Source organism: Hyaena hyaena, unplaced genomic scaffold (assembly GCF_003009895.1).
Source record: "Hyaena hyaena isolate Hyena2069 unplaced genomic scaffold, ASM300989v1 scaffold_13, whole genome shotgun sequence".
NCBI lineage: Eukaryota > Metazoa > Chordata > Mammalia > Carnivora > Hyaenidae > Hyaena > Hyaena hyaena.
Window position 1 is genome coordinate 2,581,078 of NW_024080645.1, and position 18,945 is coordinate 2,600,022.

An 18,945-nucleotide genomic window follows, 5' to 3' on the forward strand; every position below is an offset into this window, starting at 1 on the left:
CCATTTGAATAAGATTTCCAAGTAAATATCCCCGAGGAGAGGCCTCCTTTTGGGCCTGGGTTCTGGTGAAACCACTCCCCCAGCCCAGGGAGGGGGACAGGGGTCCGGTCCCAAGGGGAGCCTGGGTGGCGGGGCGGAGGGCGCTGGAACTGGGGAGTGGACAGGGGCCAGCAGAAGCAGTCTGTCTTGGTTTGGTCAGGCCCCACCAGGGACCTCAGCCCTACAGCTAAGACCCAGAGCAAGGAGGCCACCTGGGCAGTTAACTCTTCGCCCGCTGGAGACCAGGCCCGAGGGGGTGGAAGCACTCAGCTGGTGCTCTTGGGGCTCACCCCTCCCATGCCCTGGGGCTGGCCTCCAGCTGCTGACCAAACGGGCCCACTCCCCCACCCCCATCCCCGATGCAGTCTCAGGGTCCTAGGAAGAACATCACCACGCTGGAGACCAGGCCTGGTTTGCATAGTCTGCACGTTTAATCACTTTAAAACCTCTAACATTATCTCGTGTCCATTAAATAGAACCAACAATGCTGGGCCTGTTTAAATTACAAGAAAAAAAAAAATCACTGGGCACCAACCCAGTGTCTTACAAAATTAGCCAGGCTGGCCACAAGGGTGTGGGGGTGAGAGACGAGGGGACACCCCTGGGCAGGTGGCTGGGTGCCAGGGAAGGCTGGAGAGCGAGAGAAAGAAAAGGGGGCTCCCAGATGGGAGGGGACTGATTGTCCTAATGGGAGGGGTGCAAAAGGCACGTCAGAAGAGGGGACTTAAGGAGGCAGAACAGGTCAGTGCTTTCTCCACAAGGGCACAGTGTTGGAGGGGGCTCAGTGCCACCGCCTGCCCACCCCTAGCACTTGGAGAACCAGTGACCCATGGCACAATGAGCCCCACCTGAAACACGGATGACAGCCTGCCCCTCCCACCATGACCCCCTTTCCTAGGGCCCACCTGGCTTGCCCGCCTGCCTCTTCAGGACTTGGGGGCTCGACTACTCCTCACTCCTCAGCAACATGCTGCAGCCCCCCCGCACCTCGGGGCCAGGGTAGCCGGGGGAACAGCAGAGTGGACAGTGGGTGTGGGAAGGTGGGTGTCCAGCTGCTACCCCCCGTTAAAAATACAAAAAAAAAAAAAAATCAGCATCTAAAGTGAAATAATCACAAAGTGAAAATATATCCTCAAACAGCCCCTGAGATCCCCACAGGGGAAAGCAGCATCGGGTGGGAGGCGGGAGAGGCCGGCCGGGCCACCGTCCCTCCCCACCACCCACCCAGGGGCTCCGGGACTGTGAGTGCCAACAGCCCAGGCAGCCCCCCGGGCTCAGAAAACAGGGACTTGGGCCCTGGCGGGAGGGGAGGGGGCCCCCGAGAAGGTAGGGTGGTCAGGACGCCGGCTCGGGTGGCCTGGCCGGTCCCGCCACGGCTTGGCGGGCAGCCAGCTTCGGTGGAGGTGGGCACAGGCACACACCCTCTCGTGCACACGTGCATGCGCGCGCGCCCCGTGGGAGCACCTGCCTTCCTTGGTCCCTTCCTTCGATCACCGCTTCCTCAAGAGGCTCACCAGACGCGGGGAACAGGGTCGGGGATACAAAAGCCCTTGGAGAGGTGGCCTCCTCCTTCAAATACCCCCTAGGCCAGCCTCCCTGCTGCCTGGATGGGGACCATTATTGCTTTAGAGGAACAGGGAAGGGACGAGAGCTGCGGCCCGGGTCAGGAATCCCCGAAGGGCCGACCCTCTTCACTCCGCAGGGACTCCGCTGGGGGCCTGGACCTTGGAAAGCTGCCCTCAACGTTCCACTCCTTTCTCCACACGGAAGAGGTGCTGGAAGTGGGGGGAGGCCCTCCCCCGCCCCCCAGCTGGTCCTGGGGCCCCACCTCCGGCAGCCAGGCGGCCTGAAGGGAGGGCGGGAAGCAGTCTCTGCCCCTCCTGCCTCCCAGCTGGGGTCCAAACCCAGTCCCAAGATAAAAAAATACTTTGGTGAATTAAAAAGTGCCCAAGGAGGGGACGGGCTCGAAGGGGCAGGCAGTGGGCGCTCGTCAAAGGGCGCTCTGGTCTTTGATAAAGGCGGTCCTCTCGCCCCGGCCCTCGTCGTCTTCTGAGTCCGACGGGCCCTCCTCCTGCCAGGCTTCCGGGGGCAGCCCCTTGTAGGAGATGAGGCCGCGGTCCATGGTGTACACCTTGACGCCCCGGAAGCTGAAGCCCGAGCGCAGCTGCAGGACGAGGAAGACGGTGACGAAGACCAGCACGATGAAGGCGCAGCTGAGGCCGGCCACCACCTCGGGCAGGTGTGAGGGCAGCAGCCCTGCTCTGGGCCGGGGCTCAGCCGCCACCTCAGGGGGCGGCCGGGGCGGTGGCGGCCGCCGCTCGGGTGACTCGCGGCTGCTCTGGCTCTGCCGGGAGCAGGTCTGCTCCACGGGGTCCAGGGAGGCGTGGCTGGGGCAGCTGAGGCAGTCTGTGGGGGCCAGCCCCTGGCACGTGGCACACGAAGCGTGGCAGGGGGCGCAGACGCTGGCCCGGATGATCTCCACGTCGTTCTCGGTGCTATAGTGCGTGTCGAGGACTTGGGGAGTGAAGCCTGGTGGGCAGTGCTGGACACAGGTCTTCTGGTGCAGGGAGAAGCCTTCCTCGCACACTGGCGGCAGGGGACAGAAGGGGGGCGTCAGCTAAGCGGATGGGGCGGCCCCAAGCAGTCAGCACGGGCCCTCGGAGCTTCCAGCCCTAGAACCGTGCTCACCCCAAGGTCGCTTCAAACCCCTTTTCCTCCCAGCGCTGGGCTTCAGGACAGGGACTCTCTGCCCTCCCCCCAGCAAGCCTCAGGCCCCCAAACCCCGACAGCAGTCACTACTGACCCACACAGGCCTGGCTGGACGTGAGGGTCTTGCAGCCGCTGCTCTCGGGAGGCGTGTGTGGCCCCTCGGGGGCCGTGCCGTACAGCACGAGGGTGAACTTGGTCAGCGTCCCTGGTCCAGGGTTGGCAGGGAGGCAAGAGTTAGGGGGTGCCGGCACGGCACCTGGAATCCCAGAGCCCCCCAGCCCTCCTCCTCACCCCCCTGCGCTGAGCCCTCAAATGTCCCCAGTACCGTAGTTGTTGGCTTCGCTGGTGTTTTCAATCTCCAGGACCCACTCGCCAGAAGGGTCCTCATCCCACGAATGGGTTGTCATGAAGGCCCAGTCGTTAAACCCATCTGCGGAGTAGTCGTGCGGCCTGGGGGGGGAAGGGTGCCCACAGCTGTCGGAGGCCCCCCGGGGAGCCCAGCCATGGGGTGCCAAGCCCACAACACACGGACCGCATACCCTCCTTCGGGGCAGCACCAACCCCACTGGGCTGGAAATGCCTGTCAGGGCTGTTTCCCAGTGGGCCAGGTGTCCTCAACCAGAAGATTCTGGAAACGTGCAAGGGTGCTTGCTACACGCAGCAAGGCACACTCCTGGCATGTAACAGGCAGAAGGCAGGGATTCCCGCGATGTGGGGACAGTCCCATAGGACAAAACTGGGTCTCCTAAAATGCCAACAGCGCTCCCACTGAGAAGACTGTGGTGGCCACTAAGACTGCGTGACAAGTCAGGAAGGGGGTGAACGCACGTGAGTATGAGAGACAGGGCAAGCCGGGCCGGGGAGAGAGCAAGCACCTGGCGGCCAGCAGGGTGGAGCGGGTGCCCATGGGGCTGACCAGGTGAATGGCCAGGTCACCACGGCGATTGTAGGACAGGGTGAGGCGGGCCTGCGCGTGCTCCAGCCGCGTGATGTGGCTAGGCTCCCCCAGGCAGGCGGTCACCGTCTTCCGTACCTCCAGCCGCTTCCCGATGTCCCTGTGCAGAGAGCAGGGAGGGTCTGTACCCTCTGTGACCCCTGGGCCCCACCCACCCCTCCCAGCCACCCCACCCACCCCTCCCAGCCACCCCACCCGAGATGGCGCCCTCACTTGGGTTCAGTGAGGATGTCGATGATGCACTTCCTCTGGGGGGCCACTGTCGTCCAGTTCTGGGCCAGGGTCACCATTGCACCTGCGTCCAGCAGCCCGTAGCCGTATGAGTGGCTCACTGCGGGGCAGGGAAGGCGGGGTCAGCAGGGAGGCGGCGCACCCCCTCCCCCCAGCCTGGAGCACGGGGCCACCCGGTCCTCACCTTTCCGGCCCACGCCGTTGGTGGCCCAGTCATTAGCATTGAGGTGGGCTGGCTTCGAGGTCTGTACCACCAGGTGCTGCATGTCCCGCCAGGTGAGATTCTTACTGCAAAGGTGGGAGGCACAGGCCGGACTCAGCCTCTTTGGAGAGAAGCTGCAGACCCAGGGCTGCCCTGCAGGGGGCGCTGGTGGGGACAGGGGTGCTCCTCAGCCCCCACCCACTTACTTGGCTTCCAGGGTGAGGGCGATGATGCCGGCTGCCAAGGGGGCAGAGGCCGAGGTGCCCGTGTGAGACTCCGTGCACTTCTGCCGCAAGTCCGTGGTCACCTACCGGGAGGACAGTGTGATGGGTGGAGGGACTAGAAGGGCCCCGTGCCCGCCCTCCCTCTGCCCACAGGCCCTGGGCACTGACAGACGGTCCCAGCTGCTGCCTTGCTGTGAAAAGCCAATGCCTAGCCCTTTCTGGGCCTCCTTTTCTCAAGGAACAAGGAGGGAGCTTGAGGTTGGGGACCGTTAAGAGCAACGCATACCTTTAGGGAGAGGCTACAGTTTTCAGGGGCTTCAGACGGCCCCATGGCCCACCCAGTGTTAGACAGCCACCGGCTCCCGTTCCAGCCACGATCCCCCGGCCGCATGAGTTCTGGAAGGCGGGCCCCGGGGCAGAGCTGGCAAGCGTTTTCCCGGGGCCCCCACCCAGGGCGAGACTCACGATCTGCTTCTCGTTCTGGTTGCCACTGCTGTAGGTGGTGGCCAGTGTGGACGAGCAGGCCTCGCTGTACCAGGGCACGTTGCCGAGCTGCGTGGCGCTGCTGATGGACAGCGTGTAGATGCTGTTGGTGTAGCCGTCACAGTTGCAGCTGTCATGCTCCCGGCCCCCGTTCCCCGAGGCCCAGACAAAGATGGAGCCCAGACCCCCGCGGCCCTGTGAACAGAGCGGGCCGGGGTCACTCGGAGACAGGACCGGAGCGGGGGAGGCCTGGCGAAGACGGGGCGGCCGGAGGCCGGGGAGGCTGGGGCTTCATTCTCAAGGGCCCCTCTCTGCACACACCCGACCCCGTCCCGCAGCTGGAGAGACCCCTGGTGGATCAGGTACACGTGCAAGTACGTCTGCCCGTGTGCAGAAAAACAGACCCAGGTTACTACCGGAAGTGCCCGGAGTGGTGATTCCAGGGACTGGAGTGATGGGTCAGCTTTGCTTATTTTCTCCTTTTCTGCCCTTCTAGTCCTTCAACGTTGTAATAAACATGTCTCGTATAAAATTAAAATATGGGGTGCCTGAGTGGCTCAGTCAGTTCAGCGTCCGACTCTTGGTTTCGGCTCCGGTCATGATCTCACAGTTTCATGGGTTCGAGCCTCATGTCAGGCTCTAAGCACTGACTGCATGGAGCCTGCTTGGGATTCTTTCTCTCCCTCTCTCTGCCCCTCTCCTCCCTTCACGGCTTCAAAAATAAACAAACTTTGAAAAAAATTAAAATTTGGGGCGACTGGGTGGCTCAGTCGGGTAAGCATCCATCTTCAGCTCAGGTCATGATCTCATGCTTTGTGAGTTTGAGCCCCTCATCCAGGTCCGTGCTGACAGCTCAGAGCCTGGAGCCTGCTTAAGACTCTGGGTCTCCCTGTCTCTCTCTGCCCCTCCCCCGGTCATGCTTTTTCTCTCTCTCAAAAATAAATAAACGTTAAGAACATTTTTTTTAGGGGCGTCTGTGTGGCTCATCCGGTTAAATGTCTGACTTCGGCTCAGGTCATGATCTCGCGGTTTGTGGGTTCAAGTCCCACATCAGCCTCTGTGCTGACAGCTAGCTCAGAGGCTGGCGCCTGTTTCAGATTCTGTGTTTCCCTCTCTCTCCGCCCCTCCCCTACTCGTGTTCTGTCTCTCTGTCTCAAAAATAAACTACTAAAAAATTTTTTTAAAAATCCACTTTTTTAAAAATTAAAATTTGACACAAAAATAAGCAGACAGGAACAGACAAACACAGGGAGAAAGCTATGAAAAAGACAGCACCCAGCTTGCCCCCAAGAGGCTGGGCCTGGCCCCCCCACCTCACCTGGCTGACCCCCCGGAAGAAGGCCTCCTCGGCCAGGCGGGCAGGCCCATCCACGGTTTTGCCATCGTCCTCGGGGCCCCAGCTGGCACTGTAGATGTGGATGTGGTTGGGGTTCAGGCCGAGCGAGCGCGCCTCCACCGCGTCCGTCACCTCGCCGTCTAGCATGCGCACCCCTGGCCGCAGAGGGGGGTGAGGAGAGGGATGCTGCGTGGGTCTAGCCGCCAGGGGCCCCCGTGGAGCACACCCAGCCCTGTCCGCACAGGCCGGGCAGGGGGAGGGCAGAGGCTGGTGCTGGGAAATCCCAGCCCCTAACCCCCTGGCCCGCCTCTCCCCCTCTCCTAGACAAGACACGAACGGGGGGGGGGGGGAGAGCTCACCCTGCTCTCAACCACACATGCTAGCTTAGAACCAGGAGTGTGGTGACCAAGGCCCACCACGTAAGGACTCAGAGGGGGTGGGGCAGGTTTCGGGGGGCTCCCGCTAAGCAACACTCACCCTGCCTACGGTGGGTCGGCTCTCTGAGCTGCTGAGAACCCTCTCAGGAATAGCCACGTGTCAAAAGGATCCACAGGGGGAAGGTGACAGGCACTGGCTGGATGGGAAGTGGTGGAGAAAATCCCACCCGAAGGGCCCTCCCAAAGGACAGGGTGGCCAAGGCCCACACCCACCTCCAATGCGGGCGTTGTAGGCCACGCCGACGCCACAGACGCCGTTGTTGGCTACCGCGGCGACCTCGCCTGCACACCGCGTGCCGTGCCTGCCAGGGGCCGAGAGCGCAACATTAGCGGCAGACAGAGCAGGTGCGGCCCGAGGACCAGGACGGGTCGGCTCCCCACTCCGGCCAGGACCACTGTCCTGCCTGTGTGCAAGGTCCCCTCCCACGTCCGCCACTCCGTGGCCACCTCTGCTCTGAGCAAAACGGACACTTCAGCCTCTTGGGGGAGCACGTCTTAGCCCAGGCTCGGCCCTGCCTCCTCGGTGGCAGAGAGGAGAACCGGGGCGGGGGCCAGGGACCTGGCAATTCTTACCGGTTGTCATTCATCTGCGTGTACCGAGGCTGGGGGTCAGGGTCCTGGTCATTGACATCAAAGCTGGCCCCGGGATCCTGGGGAGGATGCGGCTGTTGTCAGGAACAGTCTGGCCGCACTGGCACAGCGGGACAGCCCCGGGACACCCCTCACCGGGGGTCACTGCCTCCCTCCCCCACCTCCTCACATAATTGCCTGCCAAGTCTGGGTGGTTCTTCTCGATGCCGTCATCCAGGATAGAGACCACGATGCCGTGGCCCGTGTAGCCCTGAGCCCAGGCCTCCTTCACGTTCAGGTCCCGCTGGGTGACGCCAGACTGCAGAGACACCCACCCCTGTCACTCTGGCACTTTACAAGCCACGGTTGGCCGTGTGAGGTCAGGGGTACCCCGAAGAATCCCTTCACCACCCCCAAAATCTCTTTCTCCACCTGCCCCCGCTCCTGTCCGCGCTCCACGGAGCGTGAAGAACTCTAGAAGGGCAACCCCAGGCTTGGCCTGAAGTGCCAGGGAGACCGTGCTCCACAGAGAGGAGGAAGGATGAGGGAAGGCCTCCAAGTCAGCCTCACCCTCCCACCAGACCCCGAGGGGGCTGGATGAACGCGGGGGGTGGGGGGGTTAGGGAGGAGGCCCCAGGTCCCGAGGAGGCAATGTACCAGGTACCACTGCTGGGGAAACTTGGGGTCCGTGGGCTCCTGGTACACATCCCGTTTGGTCCTTCGCTTTGCCACCTGCTGCTCCAGCCACTGCACCTGGGAGGGAGGGGGAGGGGGGCCGGTGGGTGTGGGCGCAGGAGCCGAGGACAAGAGCGGCTCAGAGAGCAGGAAGGGAAGGGTGGGCTGGGGCCGTGCTCACTTGAGGCTCCCTCTGCAGCCGGCTGTGCCGCGGGCGGTGAGGCAACAGGGACCGCTTTGTCACCGCTCGATGCCAGAAGTGGTAATAGTCGCCGAAGATCTGCAACAGAGCAGGGAGACTGAGCTGGGCTTTCCATCTGTCAGTCCTCCGGGGAGGGAGCGGATGGGGGTGGACGACCGGCTGCTCACGGGAGGCTCACGGCAGCAGGGGCTGGTGGGGCATCTGCTCCCTGCCCAGGACCCGGCAAGGAGGGGCAGGGGACCGAGAGGGACTCCATCTCCCTGGGATACGGGGGCTCTCCACACAACCTATGTTGGAAGCCCAAGGGCGGGACGAGCCACCACTCCCATCCCCCTACTACTACCCAGGTAAGCACCTCCCTCCTTCCTGGTCCTGGTGCCTGAGCCCTTGCCCTCACCGACCCCCAACCCCTGGCAGTGTCCTGTGCCCAGGCCAGCGGTCAGTGAGGGCGCCTACCTGGCCCAAGTTGAGGAAGCCATGCTTGCGCGCCAGGCTGTCAGCCACGGCTGGGCCTCCGGGAATGTGCACGGCCCAGGTGTTGGTGTAGACTTTCTGGCCACGGGCATCGGCCGCCAGCAGGACCAAGGCTCCCGCGGCTGCTACCACCCATAGCAACCAGGGCCTCAGCTCCATGGGGGGTACAGGTGGCCGGGACCCCGGAGCCCCCGTCTCCTTGGCCTGGTCACAGGGCCTCGGCTCCCGCGTGCCTGCCTGCTGCCTGTGGCCCGGGGCTGACTGGGGGGGGCATGGGGCCGAGCAGGGCAGGGCTGTGGGGGGCAGAGGAGGGCTGCCGGCCCTGCGGGGCGGGGAACGAGAAGAGGGGGGAGACTGTCAGTGCTTCCCTTGCCACGTGCCAAAGCTCCTTCCCACCCCACGACGCAATGGAGGCCTGAGAAGGGCCCTGGGAGAGAGGACTGAACATGCAGCCCCCCAAGGCTGGCCAGCCGGAGCCCCCCTCCACACACACGCAGCTCCTCAGCCTCCCTGCACACAAGAACACGGAAGTGGGATGCAGACTATCAGGCTTGAGTCACTCAGCATCAGAAACAACTGAATAAACGTTCACCACAATCAAAGCGAAAAAGATGGGTTATGAAGCAGTACGCACGCATGACCCCGTTTTGTTTTTAAATAACTATTTATACGCATATATTTATATATAACCACACAGCAAAATCTGGAAGGGCGCATGCTAAAACGTTAACAATGATTCTCTCAAGATGGTGACGGTTACGAGTAATTGTTATTTTCTCCTTTGTGTCACTGTGGATTTTCCAAATTACCTAGGTACGTTTTACAAAGAAATAAAACGTTGGCTTTTCAAAGTTTTTGGAGGGGTGGCGTCTACCAGGCTCGCTGAGGGGTTCCTGGTTCAGCGAAAGAGCCCCAGCCACAAAGGGTCACCTGCAAAGGCCCCACACCCCTGGGGAGACACAGTGGGCGCCCAGAGGAGGGATGGGGCTCTGGGAGCTAAGCACAGGGTTCCCGGTGGCTTCACCTCCTGGCACGGCCAGACCCGACGCTGGCGGCCATCAGTAAAACCGGGGACCCAGACTCCTTTCGGGCTGTTTCCTGGGGAACGCCGGGGCCGCCCAGCCCTGCCCGGGGTCTGGGCGCCAAGGCCCCCAGCAGCCCCCCTCGCGCTCCACGCCCACCAGCCTTGCGTAATCTGAGCCCAGGCCGCCAGGGCAAACACTAGCTGCTGAGCCAGGAGCGCCAAGGTGAGGCTGAATCAATAGTCTGCGTGTTGTTTTTCCTCCTTCAGCAAACAGACAGCGGGACCTCTCTGCCCGGGGCCACACAACTGTCCCCACATAGGGCCCCTGACTAGCCAGAAGCCAAGCCCCAGGGGTGGGGAGAAGCTAGGGGAGGCCCCAGCGGGGGTTGCTGGGGGTGTCCTGTCTCAGCGCCAAGCTCAGTGAGCAGAGAGCCTGCCCACAGGGCCCCGGATGCCCCCGCCACTCCCAGCCCCAAAGGAGGCCACTCTTGCCAGGCTGCAAAAGCGAACCTCTCCCCCTCCCCCCCCCCCCCCCCCCGGGCCCCCCAGCTCCCCAGCAGGAGCAGGGCACGCGGGCTCACCACGGCTCACCACCGGCACGCCTCACTTCTCCAGGGCCTACCCTCAGCCACAACTGGCCCCCTGGCTGCTCCCCCTACAGTCCCACCCTGCAGGCCAGGAGGGACTCCACATATAATTCCAGGGTATTTTCAGTTTACCCCAAAATAACCTGACAGCTGATGGCAGGGGGCCGCTCACAACGAAGCCCCTCCTCACCCTGGGCAGAGTCCACCGGGCTCCAGGACAGGCCTGGAAGCCCCCGACCCACGACGCCTTGGACTTCCAAGTTCGAGAAAGCCAGTCTTAGCAATGACGGGGTGGCCAAACGTAGGCCTGGGCGTGTGAAGGGATGGCAAGCCCCTCATTTAACAGAGGGAGGGGGGGAGGGAGGTTGAGGGCAGAGCCAGATAGGAACAAGGCCTCTTCTCCCCTACTTGGTGCTGCAAGCGCTGCCTCTTGGGTCCAGATGGGAAGTCAAGCTGCCCCCGACCACTGTGCTGTGAGCCCCTCTGAAGCCCCCAAACCAAGACCGGGCTTCCCTGGGTCTGGCCCAGGCCTGGTGAACGGAGCTGCAGCTGCCTGACGTTAAAGGTGATTAACCAACTATTTAATTACCCTGCAGCACCCAAAAAGGAAGCAGGCTTCAGGCACAACCGAACAATCTCCCAGGAAAGGGCACAGGATCCCTAGCCACAGGGAGCCCCGAAGCCCCTAGACAGCCCTATCTCCTCGTCCAGGAGGAAGAGAAGATTCCCCCCTCCCAAAAGAGCAGGCGCTGAGAACAATGAATGAATGGGCTTCTCCCCACCCCCATCCCAGACTCTGACTCACCCTATGAGTCCCACTTCAGCCTGAACCAGGAGGCTTGCTGTATTTCCAGCCTCCCGCGATGCCCTCTCACATGGGACTGGCTCTGGGCTGTGACCACAGAGAGCTGGGAGTGCTCTTTCTGGCTGTGGTCTCAGGCAGAGCCCTTTCTCTGATCCCTGGGCCTCTCTGGGCTGTTCTCTGTCCCACACGGACAGCCACTCTGAAACATCACTGAACCTACCCCCCACCCCCGCCCCAGATCCGGCCGCTGGTGCCCAGGCACTGAGGTGCTAGTGTGGACAGGGGCTGCCTGGGAGACTGGACCCGGTCTCTCTTTCCAGCAGAGACCCCAAGCCAGGTCCTTGTCACAAGCACTGAAAGGCTCTCCTGAAATTCTTATTTCCAGTCCCTGCTCAACGGCTCATTTGCTGTGCGATCTCAAACAAGTCACTTTCTCTCTCCGTTTCCTTGGTGGGCCTCAGTTTCCTTGGTGGTAAAAACTGTGAGACCCGAGGTTTTCAAACTTTTTTTTTTTTTTTAAGCCACACAGTCCTTTTTAGAAAATCAAATTTCATGTGGAAGCCCAATATAGGAAACAGCACCCCTGGGCTGCTCCGCTTGAGCCGCGCCGAGCTCTGGCTACTCTCCTCGGCGGCTGTCCACACCTGGCCGGCGGCTGCCCAGCCCTCGCTAGGCCACATCACCTGGCTTCTTCTCGCACTTGCCAAGTCAAAACCGGAATTCCAACGCCCTCCCGCGCCCCGGCCGAGGGTCTGCACCCCCAGGGGCTCGGGGGCAGCAGGTACTGCCCGGGGACCGCTGTCCGACCTGTCTGGCAAGCGGGCAGCCCCGCAGTCCAGCCGCCCCACGGGGGCAGCAGGGGCCTGGGCCAGGCCTCGGCGGGGGGCAGCCCCACAACCTCCCGGCGCCGGCCTCCCGGAGCCCGCGGATCCCGCACCTGAGTCTCCGTCACCCAGGTGTGCGGGCAGCGGCGAGGCCGGGCCGGGCACGATCCCCCGCGGCCCCGGCGACCAGCCGTTCCTCCCGGCCCCGGCCGCGGAGTGGGCGAGCCGGCGGCGGCCCCGGGCGGCCGGCGGGGAGGCGGGAGCACCCGGCGCCTCTGGAATTCTCTCCCCATCCCGCCCCCAGCGGGGGCCCCCGCAGACGCTTCCTGAGGTCAGAGGGCTCGCCCCGGCCCCAAGCGGAAAAGTACCCGCAAGGGCAGGGGGCCGGGGGGCCGAGACGGGCCCGGCGCGCTCAGGTGGGCTGCGGGGCGCCCTTCCTGCTCCCCGCGGCTCCACCCTCGGGCCGGCCCCCGAGCCAGTTCCGAAAGCCGGGCGGGCGGCTGGGGCCTGGGGGCCCGGGTCAGGGCGGCCCCGACCCTCCCCCGCCGGGCCCGCGGAGCCCGCTCCGCGCGCACCGCGGCCCAGTCCGGCCAGCTCCCTCCGGGCCCGGGCGCCCCGGCGCGCCGCCTCCCCGGGCCCCGCGCCCTCCTGCTTACCCGAGGGAGCCCGGGCGGGTAACTTTTCCAGGCGAGCGCCGCGGCGGCTCGGGCGCCCCTCGGCCGAGCGGAGAGCCCGGCGGCGGGGGCCTGGGCTCGGCGCCGTCCCCGCGCCCAGCAGCAGCGTCACCGCGCGGAGGCGGGGAGGCGCGGCGGGCGGCCTCGGCCCGGCCGGCGACCAGGGCAGGGCTCGGCCTGGGCTCGGGCTCCGGCTCGGGCGGGGGCAGCGGCCGGGCCGCGGCGGCGCGGCTTGTTTACTCCGGCGGCTGTCAGCGGCTGCGGCGGCCCCGGCTCCTCCTCCTCCGCCGCCGCGCCCCTCCCCCTCGCGGCGCCACCTCCGCGCTCCCGGGCCGCCGCCGCCGCCGCCGGCGGCCCGCCGCGCCGCCCATGCCGCCCGCGCCCCGGCCCGCGTGCGGAGCGCCAGCGCCGCGCGCCCAGGGCGCCGGGCCCCGAGCCCAGGCCCTGCGGCCTTCTGGGGCGGCCGCTGCCTCGGGCGCCCAGCAGGGGCAGGTAGGAAGTGGGGCCGGCGATCCCCAAGCCCTGGCGGCCGCCGGGCGCGTCCCCCGCCACCCCCAACCCCGGCCCCCGCCGCCCGCGCTCCCGCCGCCGGGCTCGGCTCGAGCTCCCGGGGGGCAGGCGCAGGCGGCTACGCAGACCCGAACTCGGAACGCTGGGCGCGGGCTGCCGCGGGCTTGAGGCGGCACGCGGAGCTCCGTCTCGGCTGAATTGCGGGGGAGCTGGCCCTCTCCCCCCACAGCCCCACGACTGCCTCATTCCTGAGCCATGAATTGCATTTGGGCACGACCCGGTTAAGTGTCCTGGGTGACCCACCTGTGGTAGCGCCCCCCGAGGTCAGACTTCACCGAGATGGGGCACCCCTTGCACCCCTTGCCAAGGCCTACTGTTAGAGGAGTCACGACTGTTTGCATCTATATAGACAGGTGGATACGCTGAACCAGTAAGCCCACGCCTTTTAATTTTTTTTTAACTTTTTTTTTTTTTTTTAAACACCAACCGCCTGTCAGGCACCAGGACAGTCACTTTACATGATTATCTCCTTACGTGCATTATTTAATCCACATAATGCTTCCAGGCCGACATGATTAATCCCATTTTACAGATAAGGAAACTGAGGAGCACAAAGTTTAAATGATCTGCCCAAGGCCCCCCAGCTAGCAGGCCTCAGGGCCTGGAGGAGATCTGAGGCTTTGGCAGAGCCTGAAACCAAGCTGCTCTGCAATATACCAACCGGCTTCTCTCCCTCCCTGGGTCCCTGCCCTAGAAAACGTCTGTGCTACTTGGCTGAGGCCGCCACTGCTTAAGCTGAGAAAGAAAAGAGGGGAAATGTGGCCAAGAGCTCCCCAGGCTGGGTTATTTCAAGGTCGAAGAGCCGCCTCTGCCCATCCGTTCCGGCTCCCTGTGAGATCACCTGGCAGTTCAGTATGATCCCGTGGCCTCCTGAACACGGGGGGCGACGGGGGGTGATAATGACAAAAACGATCACCACCAAGTGCTTACTGCTAGCCGGGTGCTATTCTTGGCTCTTTCCATGTGTTAACTTATTTTTTCCTCACCACCAACCCCACCAGGTGGGTACAATACATCTTCCTTTGGCACCTTTTACGGAGCGCTGTCTACATTTTACGGAAGAGGAAACTGAGGCCCAGGGAGGTCAAGTAATATCCCTAAGGGGCCTGTGTGGCAAGTCAGCCTGGGTCCAGATCCCTGGGAAGTACCTCTTTTTTTTTTTTAAATTTTTTATTTATTTATTTTGAGAGACCGAGAAAGTCCGAGTGGGGGAGGGGCGGAGAGCGAGGGAACAGAGAATCCAAAGCACACTCCTCATTGAGAGAGTGGAGTCCGGTGCGGGGCTCGAACCCACAAACTGTGAGATCATGACCTGAGCTGAAGTCGGACGCTTGGCCCACTGAGCCAGCCAGGCGCCCCCCTCCCCTGCAGCACTCAGTTTATGCCATGCCACCTTAGACAAGTTCCTTATTTGTCAGAGTCTCCGTTCACGGGAACGGATGTACTGAACTGCCAGGGAATGGCGCAGGGGGCCGGATGGGGTGGGCAGAGGCGGCTCTCTGACCTCTGTGGAAGGGAGATGATATTCAATTAATGCCTTAAGGTGTCACTTGGCTACTCTTGCAAAGGCCGCAAAAACTGGACCTTCAGGTTAGAGCATGAGGTCCCCGAAGTCGGGCGGGGGGCCTTCAGGTTAGAACGTGGGGTTCCGAAAGTCAGGCCGTGAGCTAAGTCTGGTTGGCTCCTTCTCTCCGAGTGGGAACTCCCCTCCCCAAAATCTGAGACTCATTGGGGCCACCCTGGGGTAGCCCCACCAGCACCAGCCACGTTTGGGAGAACAATGATTGTGCAGTCAGACTAAGGCAGGAAGTGAGTCATGGTTCTTCCTCAGTCTGTGAGCAAGAGAACCCCGTTGAGGGGAAACAGGGACAGGGCTGGCCCCGGGTAGCCTGGAGCCACCGAGGTCCCCCAGTGTAGTGCCCTGTTCCCCCTTGTCCTCCGGCCTGGAAGAAAGGTCAAGCCAGAAAGCCAGCAACACCAGCAGCCTCTGGGTGCCCCACCCATCCTGGAGGCCGGTCCCAGGGGAGCAGCGCAGCGGCCGGGCTGGGGAGGAGGAGGGGCTGGCCCCGACCCAGAGGGCTGCCACCCGGGCAGAGCCCGCCTCTCCTACCCCGCCTTGGCCTTGAAGTATTGCTCAGAGGTGCATCGTTTGTGGGGGGAGGGAGGAGAGGATCCAGCACCTGTCCTTACTTTGCCCAGAGCATCTTTACCTCCATCCCGCTCCCATCGGGAGTTTCTGTACAATTGCGTGTTGCAGCGGTCCCCTCCCGGAAGCCAGGCTCCTTAAGGGAGACCCCTCTGGGGGGGGACCCGGGCTTGTCACAGCTGGTGACTGTTAGCCAACTCCTTCCTTTATCTCCCCAAACAGTATTGTTCTCTTTATCAAGTCCATCCATTAATCTGAGGCCTCAAGGCCTGAGGGAGCTAAACTGCCCCCTGGAAACCCAGGTTCCCCTTAGGGCCTTAAGAGTCCAAGGGCCTTTGGGTCACAGTTTATCAGTTTATACACCTGTACACCACGTGACAGGAGCCCAAGCAGGAAGGCCTGGGAGGGGCAGGGGAGGGCGTGGGGGGGGGGGCGAGCAGGGCCTGATGGGTAAGGCCTGCGGGAGGGAGGGGGTTGTGAAGGGGTTCCCTCTTTCCCGGGGGGGCTCTGGGAGGAAGGATCCTTCTCTTTATCTCTGGATTAGGGTGATGGGCCAGGCTCCTGGAGAGGAACTCCAGTCCTGGGTTGCACCCCCTCCAGGTGCTCCCGTGTCCCCTCGGAGCGCCCTGGGGGGTCCTCCCCCCTCAAAACCTCCCCCCCACTCTCAGGCACCTCAAAGCCTTCAACAGCAGCACCCACACCTGGTTTTAATCAAGATGTCCACACTGCATTTTTAGAATGCGTGGAAGGGCACACAACAAACTTTAATTGGTATTTTCTCTGAACGGGCGGGATTCGAGAGCTTTTTGTTTTCTCCCTTTCTGCTTGCCTGCATTTTTCAGAAATGTCTACAGTACCTTCTTATAATGAAATAATGAAACCTTTAAGTCATGCAAAATTGAATAAAGCGTGCCCATACTTCACCATCCAGCGCCGGAACGCCCGGGGTCCATCCCCAACGCGGCCGGGGCCACAGCCAGGCTCCTCCTATCTGGTCACAGGGCAGGTCCTATCCGGTTCTGGCTAAACCACTTTGGGAAAACCTCCTTTATATGACGGGCAAACAGGGTGTCTGTGGGTGGGGGGAGGAGCTGGGAATGATTTGGTGGTGACATATCTGGTCACGCTGGGACAGGATCACGGCGTGGCCAGCCCTTCTCATTTCCCCAGTTATTGGGGTGGGTCTGCGCCTACCTTTGCCCGTGGGGCTCCGCCACATCCCGGAGTCGCTTGCCGGTTTCTCAGCTTCCCTTTGCCTGCTTGTGTCTTCTTCCTTGTCTTCCATGCGCACCAGCGCTACCCCCAACGGGGCACCTAACACGTGCTCTGGATGCAGTCCAGTCTGGCAGACATTCATTGAGCACCTGCTGGATGCAGGGCCCTGGTGCCTTAGAGCGGAGTCCCTTAGAGCTTGTCCTCAGGAAGCCAGTGACATCTGCTAGGGTTAGAAGGAGGTGCCTGAGGGCACCAGCATCTTCGAGAATCTGCACCCTCCTGTGGCCTTGCAGTTCCAACAAACCCCTGCCCTTCCTTCTCCCTCTAGGTCCAGAAAAGGAAAACAGTTGATTAACTAACTAGAATGTAAATAAAAATTTGTGGGCGCCCAGGTGGCTCAGCCGGTTGAGCATCTGACTCTCGATTTTGGCTTGGGTCATGAGATCGAGTCCCGCGTCGGGCTTGGTGCTGAGCCTGCTTGGGATTCTCTCTCTCTCTCTCTCTATTCCTCTGCCCCTCTGCCCCATGCACTCTCTCTCTTAAAAAAAAAAGAGGGGGGGCGGGGTGGCACCTGGGTGGCTGTTAACTGTCCAACTGCAGCTCAGGGTGTGATCCCCCAGTTCGTGAGTTTGAGCCCCACACCGGGCTCTGTGCGGACGGATGGGAGCCTGGAGCCTGCTTCAGATTCTGTGTCTCCTTCTCTCTCCGCCCCTCCCCTCCCTCAAAAATGAATAAACATTTTTTAAAAATGTAAACTTTTTTTAAAATAAAAATTTGAAAGAAAAAAGTCAATGTTCATGACTTGTTGAATTTTCCAGTCAGTTTGTCATCCAGAATTGGGTTTCTCGGCCACAGTGCTATTTCCACCTGGGGCCACCAGATCATTCCTTTTTTGTGGGGACTGTCCTGTGTGTTGTAGGGTGTTTAGCAATATCCCTGGTCTCTAAACACTAGGAGCCAGTAGCACCCCCCATCATGACACCCCAGAAAACATCCCCAGACATGGCCCAGTGTCCCCTGAGGGGCAGAGTCGCCTCGGCAGAGAGCCACTGATCTGGAGCAAGGAACGAGCGGCCGTTTTCCAGGGTGCAAGGTGGCGGGACTCGTCCGCAGGGGCGACGCACCGAGACAGCGGGCAGCAAGCGAGAAAACGGCCAAACCCCAACTGTGTGGCGTGGCAGTGCCTCCGTGGGGCCATTTAGTGCTCAGGGCGGGCAGTCTCGGGTATTTGTGCACCGTGGCTTTACGTAACGTTAGTGCTAATGCTGAACCGGGGAGGGAACAGTCGTGTCGATCACACTGTTGACTAAGGTGGGGAAGCGGCGGAAAGGCTCTGTGTTCAGTACGTATTTAGAAAGCAGATGAGGGGCGCCTGGATGGCTTAGTCAGTTAAGCGTCCGACTTTCGCTTGGGTCATGATCTCGCGGTTCGTGGGTTCAAGCCCCGCGTCGGGCTCTGTGCTGACTGCCAGCTCACAGCCTGGAGCCTGTTTCAGTCTGTGACTCCCTCTCTCTCTCTGACCCTCNGCCTGGAGCCTGTTTCAGTCTGTGACTCCCTCTCTCTCTCTGACCCTCCCCTGCTCACGCTGTCTCTCTCTCTCTCCTAGAAATAAATAAAAATACTTAAAAAAAAAATAAAAAAAAAAAAAAAAAAAAAAAAAGAAAGCAGATGCGAAGCCACTCAGGGAGGAGGGGCAGGGAGGGCCGAGAGGGTGCCGGGAGTGATGGACAGGTCTGTTCATTATCTTGATTGTGTTGATGGTTTCATGGGTGTATACGGACGTCAGAAAGGATCAAGTTGTACACTTGAAATAGTGCCGTTTATCGTGTGTCAATTGCATCTCAATTAATCTGCTTTTAAAATGTATTTCATTGTTTGAAGTTTTAGTGCTTGAGAGGCATTATTTTGGAAAACTGACTGACATGCGGCAGCCCCTTCCTTGACTGTGCCAGCTGCATCGGTGGGACTTAAGAGCCATGTAGCAGTTGAGAAGAACGCAGAGAAAAAGAAGGAAACGATCGTGGGCCTCCAGGCTGGCCTAGGGAAGGAGGGAAGGCCAGCGTGAAGTCAGCTAGAGCCTGTCCCCCGGCTCAGAGAAAGCACTGGAGGTTTTCCGTTGGACGGTGCTATCAAGCCAACGTGTTCAGAACCGTATTATCAGGGGCTTGGGGAAATAAAATAACAAACTTGGCTCTGGCTGCCAGGAAGATGAGGCTCCTCCACTAACTTTAATCCCTAAAGCAAACATTGGCTCAGGAGAAAGTAGTTAATACCTGGCGGAGGGCGGGTGCTGGGGGGAAGTGGGGACATGGTACACCAGGGAGCTGGGGGGGGCGGGCAGCTGCGCGGAAAGGCACCAGGGCTCATGCGCCAAGGGGATGCCTGGGGCAGGGCAGGGTCTGCGGGTGCCCAGGGCTGGAGCCTGGTCTCTTGCTGACAGTTTGAGAGACTTTTTAGCCGATGAGACCTCCAAGTGAGGTTCTCAAGAGCCTGTGAGGGAGGCTGGGGAGCGAGCAGAGGACTTGGGGAGGAGGGATTGTGCAGCAGGCGGTTCATTCATTTA

General features: G+C 61.6%; 1 protein-coding gene across 1 annotated transcript; it reads right to left on the minus strand.

Moving 5' to 3' along the window:
- Nucleotides 1–447: 447 nt before the first annotated feature.
- FURIN (furin, paired basic amino acid cleaving enzyme) lies at nucleotides 448–12,660 on the minus strand. The gene is made up of 16 exons (XM_039257596.1): nucleotides 12,434–12,660; nucleotides 8,520–8,859; nucleotides 8,043–8,141; nucleotides 7,844–7,939; nucleotides 7,377–7,505; nucleotides 7,190–7,266; nucleotides 6,830–6,918; nucleotides 6,162–6,334; nucleotides 4,826–5,038; nucleotides 4,343–4,443; nucleotides 4,119–4,222; nucleotides 3,917–4,034; nucleotides 3,624–3,803; nucleotides 3,074–3,198; nucleotides 2,843–2,953; nucleotides 448–2,625 (listed from the first exon to the last, which is right to left on the minus strand). Exons 2-16 carry the CDS (start codon nucleotides 8,694–8,696, stop codon nucleotides 2,030–2,032), a joined length of 2,388 nt encoding a protein of 795 aa, XP_039113527.1. The 5' UTR covers nucleotides 8,697–8,859; nucleotides 12,434–12,660; the 3' UTR covers nucleotides 448–2,029.
- Nucleotides 12,661–18,945: the final 6,285 nt, after the last annotated feature.

What these genes read in the sequence shown, in the direction of transcription:
- FURIN (XM_039257596.1), bottom strand. Translation starts at nt 8,696, where the DNA reads ATGGAGCTGAGGCCCTGGTTGCTATGGGTGGTAGCAGCCGCGGGAGCC. An exon ending in TTCCCCAGCAGTGGTACCTG is followed by an intron (nt 7,506 to 7,843) that starts GTACATTGCCTC and finishes GTGTCTCTGCAG; the next exon opens with TCTGGCGTCACCCAGCGGGA. An exon ending in TCTTCCGGGGGGTCAGCCAG is followed by an intron (nt 5,039 to 6,161) that starts GTGAGGTGGGGG and finishes CTCTGTTCACAG; the next exon opens with GGCCGCGGGGGTCTGGGCTC.